Source organism: Trypanosoma cruzi, genomic scaffold (assembly GCF_000209065.1).
Source record: "Trypanosoma cruzi strain CL Brener 1047053517005 genomic scaffold, whole genome shotgun sequence".
NCBI classification, from domain to species: Eukaryota; Euglenozoa; class Kinetoplastea; order Trypanosomatida; family Trypanosomatidae; genus Trypanosoma; species Trypanosoma cruzi.
The window spans coordinates 1-5,439 of NW_001849146.1; the positions used below are offsets into that span (position 1 = coordinate 1).

Consider the following 5,439-nt stretch of genomic DNA (forward strand, 5'->3'; position numbering starts at 1 on the left):
GCCAGCACGGTTGCACTGCACCGACACGACGCCGCTCGTGATCGTCAGCCCGGAGACAAGCGTCGCGCCAGTGGCAGCGCAGCGCGCAATCGACACGGCGCCGCCGCTGAGCGTCACCCCCGACAGCGACGCCACCGACAACGCCTCGCCCACCGCCCACACGTCGTGCATGTCCAGCCACCCGCCGCCACCGACCGTCCCACCGTCGCAGCGCACCAGCGACGACGCAACAGACCCCTCAACGCCAACGAAGCGCAACACCGAATCAAGCACCGCGAGGCGCTCTCCGAGCACAATGCCGCCGCCGCTGCTCACAACCGACACGTTTGTCACAGAGAGCACCGAGTGGCTCCGCAAACTAACACGCGACGAGGACGCCACATGCATCGCGGACGCGGTCGGACCGCCCGACGTCACCAGCGACACGCCGTCAAGCACCACCGCGCTCGACAGCAGGTCCACGCCGCCGCCAACGTACACCGCCGACCCGCCCACGTGCGACGACCTCAGCACAGTGTTGCTCACACGCAGCTGCGACTGCAACAGCGACGTCGCGTACAGCACAAGCGGCGATGCCACCGCGTCCGTCAGCCCGCTCAGCTGCGAGTAGTGCATCGGCCCCGGCGTCACAATCGTCGAGTCGCGGACCGTCACGTTCGTGTGTGCCGGCAGGTTGTGCACAAACACGAGCGAGCAGTAGCCGCCGGACAGCCCGCTCACGCTCACCTCCAGGCTCCGGTCACTCGCCGGCTCGCCGCTGTAGCCCCGCACGTAGAGCTGCGCACCGCCGTCGCACACGCAGTTCCTCAATTCGATGCGCAGCGCACCGGGGAGCATCGCCGCCACGTCGAACACCACAGCCACGCCGTTCGTGATGGACACGCCGTCCATCAGCGCCGTGTCCACGGCACGGCCAACCGTGATGGCTCTGTCCACCGTGCCGCCCCGCAGTCGCAACACCACCGCATGCACCGCGGGCATCCACGCCGCAGCAGCAACCAGCGCCAACACCAAAAGAAGCGCCGCACGCACAGCTGAAATGGCCCTGCTCTGCACACGGTGCCGGCTGCGCGGACACGCACCCACCGCAGACCGCATCCACCGACCCAGACACGTATCAGCAGGTCTCTCGTGGTGTGTCGCACTCGCCCCGTCAACCATTCCTCCTGTCTATCAAATCCCTTTCTACAGATGGCAAATCCAGATACACGATTCCGATAGGTCGTTATCCCACTAATTATAAACCTAATACTGCGAGTAATCCCTAACACCTTGAAACGATAGTTGTGCTGGTAAAGCAAAAGTATCTCTAACTGCACGGTCAGAAAAGGAACAAAAGGAAGCAACCACAGTAACCAAACACAGTGGCACGCAGAGGCATCCGGCCACACACAATCCCAAACACAGTACAAACCCCAACAGGAAACCGCGCAGACGCAATCAATTCAGTAGCACCATCACCCTCGCACCGCCCGCGCAGCCCCACACAGCCGCCGTCCCAAGTAAAAGGGTCCCGGCAAAAACAAACATGACCACTGGCGCTGCTGGTGTGACCAATGAGTCGGCACTGCACAAGAAACAGCGAACTCATGCGCGCACGGCATACACAAGAACGAAATGAAGAATGAAGGAGCACGGCGGCAGTACGCAGACACGGGGAAAAAGGATCCACATCAACTGCACAGTCCGATTCGCTCGCAGCCGTACGGATGGTGGTCGCGCCGCCGCCGCACTTTGCGTGTGTGTGTCTGCCGTGGACTGAGAGGATGATGAGACGAAAAAGAGATGCGGTGCGGTCCTCATCCATCTCGGTTAACTGTGACACCAGTCACGCCATCCCGTCAGATTACCTGCAGCCAAGACCGTCACCGTCAGCAGCGGTCGGTGCCTTCTCTCTCCACCGGGCGCCGTCACGCGCCTCCTCCCTCACCAACACAACGGGGGAGCAGCAGCCACACGCAACTGCCAGCACCGAGTACAAAAGAAGAATCCACCTGCACTGCAATGTGTGTGTCCTGCGCGTGTGGTTGTGTGTGCCCACTGTCACGCGAAAAAAAAGAAAAAAGACAGAAAAAAGAAACAAAGCATCTGAAGAGACGCACAAACACAAATGCACAGCAGAGGCGCATGTCCAAAGAAAGAAGAATGGAAGGGCCGCTCAAACTCAGGATTGCACTGCAGCCCGATCAGCGGCAAACCACAGAAGATTTATTCAAAACAAAAGAAAACTTTCCCTAGCCACCCCCTTCTTATATAAACCCCGTCATAAAAAAAAAAAAAAAAAAAGAACTTCCTCTATTACTGTTCCACACAAATTTAAAAATAATAAAAAATGAAAAAAGCAATAATAATAATAATAAATTCGCCTGGCTGCCGTGTGGCCACACCGAACCGTCTGCATATATTTTGCCCGGAAAATAAAATTAAATAGTTGCATGTCTTTCAACCGTCCGACCTCCATGTGTCCGCACATCGTTTATATTTCACGGGGTCATCTGCGTGTTGCTGCTCCCCTCAGCCCTTTCATCGGCGTGCGAGTGCGGCCCGCAGAGCACAGTCACTCGTGTGTGTGTGGGAACTGAGAGAAGCACGCAGACATGACGGGAGTCGCGTCTCCCCATCGGGAGAGTAAGCGCAGCAAAAAAAAAAACATGAGAAGGGGAGAGAAATGCTGACGGGACTGCCAGCGCGTGAAATGCACACAAAAAGCAAAAAAAATCCCTAAAAACCGGCAGGGTGTGGCTGTGTGTGTGTGGCGCTGCGGGTGTCTGCCAGCCCTGGCAATAAAAACAACAAAACAAGAGGGAAGGAAATGTGTGCTCCGCCCCACAGGCCCTCGTCGCACACCCACACGTCACGGCTCCCTCAGCGCGCCGTTCGTCGCGGCCCCTCCTCATGCGTGCAGCAGGCGAGGCGCACAGGGCCGTCGTCATGAGCGTGTCGGTGGGTGTGCGAGTGGAGCAGTTGGGCGGGAAACACACGGCACCCCTCGCAGGAATAGTGCAGCATGAAACAATAAACAAAAGCAAAAAAAAAAATCCATAGTGATTGCCCCAAGGCAACAAGCAAGATAAGAAAACAATTTAAGAAAAGAAAAGAAATTGTTCTCTGCGTAGTAAAATTTATTCCTAGCGGTGTGTGTTTGTGTGTTGGTGAAGGGGAGGGCGCAAGTGTCCCACGCGGCAGCCAATCACTCCTCAAAGAGCCACAATGCCCCACAGCCCCAGCAGAAGAAGCAGCAACAACACCCGAGACACACACACATGCACGGTGCTGTCACGGTTTAGACCCATGGACAGCAGCTCCGCAATTTCCCCGGTGAAGGTGTCGTTGTCCGAGTGTCGTGCCGCGCCTTTTGTTGAGGGGGTCCCTTCGCCTCCAGGCGTGGTGTTTGTATTCTCCGGTTTGGTGTCGACCGTCTGTGGCACCTCCTTGCCGTCCTCAAAATAAAATTCGCTTCCTTCAGTCCGAGAGACGTCGTCGGTGTCCTCCGCGGATGTCGGTTCGGCGTCAGTCCTTGAAGGAGTGAGGCTGCTGTCTGAGCCCATTGTTCTCTCGGAATTTCCGTCCCCCGCCTCGAGGCTGAGGCTTTGCTCCGCGCCGGTGGTTCCGGTTCCAGTGGACCGCACGTCGTCGCTTTCAGTGGCAGGCTCAGTGCTTTGTTGCACTTGGTGCCCACTGTCAACTGTTTCGGTGGCCGTATCCATATCCGATGATGCACCCACTGAAGACGTTGATCCGCCACTCCTGTCATCCGCTTCTTCCTCCTCCTCTGGCATTTCTTCATCATAACTTCCAGAGGACATTTCAACATCGGTAACCTCCGTTAATTCCGCTGGCTGTGGGTCTTGTGGCTGCAAGTCTGAACCCCGTTGCATCGATTTATTCTCTTCACTCAGCGTGGCTTGCTGGGCCGTTTTGCCCTGGTGAAACTGGGCATTGTCATCTGGACGATCATTCCCTGCGCTCTCCGCTGCGATGGCAGGTTCAGGAACAGATGATCCCGCGACAACCGGGGAAGGAAGCGCTGCAGGCACCGGATCATCGACGCCGTTTCTTCCTCGTTGTTTTTCAGGATCATCCTCATTCAATTTCGCATAGCTGGTGGTGATTTCTTCACTCTTTGACTCGAAAGCAACCGAAACGTCTGTGCTGGTCACCTGTCCTGTGGGTTGTTTCTCAGCGCCAAGTGATGGAACAGTGACTTTGCTGGCTTTGAGTTTATGCAGCTCATTATTATACAGATCGTCGTTGTACAGCATGACGTTGGTCACCGTCACATGGCCGCCCGTTGCACTTTGGTCATTACTGTCCCCACCGATGTAGAAGTGTGAGATCCTGTGCAAGTCGAACAGATGCTTATTATAGCGCTTGCGGTCAATTTCCCTCTGATCCACAAAGACAGTCCATTCATCAAGAGTCATTCGCAGTACCACCTGATACGTTGTGTGTGGCTCCCACCCAAAAAGATCCTCCACATTACCAGAATTCTCAGATATGGCCAGCCACTTCCTGTCATGGGTGTACGACAGACCAAAAAGCACCGTGCTGCTGGTGTCATTCATCCTCACGCCAATCAAAGGAATGGGCCTGCTGTCTTCCTTCGGCACCTCATGGATGGAGACCGTCGCCACAAGAGTGAACTTGTTGTTCGCAAAGTAGTACGGCACAGTCTGCCCCATGTCGCCAACAGGCCACTCCGCCCATGATCCGGGTCCTTTGAACGTCAATCCATTGGGAACTTCTCTCCTTTTTTCCGTTTGGCCATGGACTGTTGCATTCACGCCGAGGTACTCGTCTCGCCACTCGGTCCCAGTTGAGTTACCGGACAAGAAGCCAACAAGCCTCTCAGTGGGAACAGGACCATTGCACATGCCCTTTGTTGCCACCGAGTCAACAGTGCCGCTGGAACTGGAACTGCAGTATTGCAAGGCGCTGTCCAAATCCTTCCATGTCTTCACCACTTCCTTTATCCGCTCCAGTTTCCCGGTCAGGCGCACAGCAACAAGATTGTATGATCCGTCGCTCTTCTTTTTCTCGTACACTGAGATCAACTCCTTATTATTATCTTTCATCAACAGCGAGCTGGCGGCGGCGTCATCATTTTCACGGGATACCGGCCCAACATCATACACACGTGCCTTGTCCGTCACCCAAAGATGGAGCCGACCCTTTCCACCTTTATTTTCCTCCTTCGGATACACCGGCGCGGTGATGAGCATCACCTTCTTTTCCTCAATGATTGCGGTGGTGAATCCACTCTGGACGCCGTCCCCTGTTCGGTTGTGTGAGTTGCCCCACACGCGGGTAATTGGCTCACCCGACGTATACCAATTGCCTCCATCCTGAGTGGACCTGTAAACGTCATAGTAGCCTCCAGCACAATGAGCCATCATGAAGAGCCTTTCGTCGTCCTCGTCTTCTTCCCACCTCACCAGG

The 5,439-nt window shown here is 55.8% G+C and overlaps 2 protein-coding genes across 2 annotated transcripts, besides 3 other annotated features; both read right to left on the minus strand.

Moving 5' to 3' along the window:
* Tc00.1047053510981.9 (dispersed gene family protein 1 (DGF-1), putative) lies at window positions 1–1,161 on the minus strand (the record flags this gene model as incomplete). Its single annotated transcript, XM_799131.1, has 1 exon — window positions 1–1,161. A coding segment is annotated over one exon (1,161 nt), but the record flags the coding sequence as incomplete, so codon positions are not given.
* Window positions 1–5,439: a sequence feature (areas not merged during assembly with more than two copies in the genome that could not be assigned to a particular haplotype).
* Window positions 2,266–2,286: a sequence feature (AT_rich).
* Window positions 2,313–2,363: a sequence feature (AT_rich).
* Window positions 3,198–5,439, minus strand: Tc00.1047053510981.20 (trans-sialidase, putative; the record flags this gene model as incomplete). The annotated part of the gene is made up of 1 exon (XM_799130.1): window positions 3,198–5,439. A coding segment is annotated over one exon (2,242 nt), but the record flags the coding sequence as incomplete, so codon positions are not given.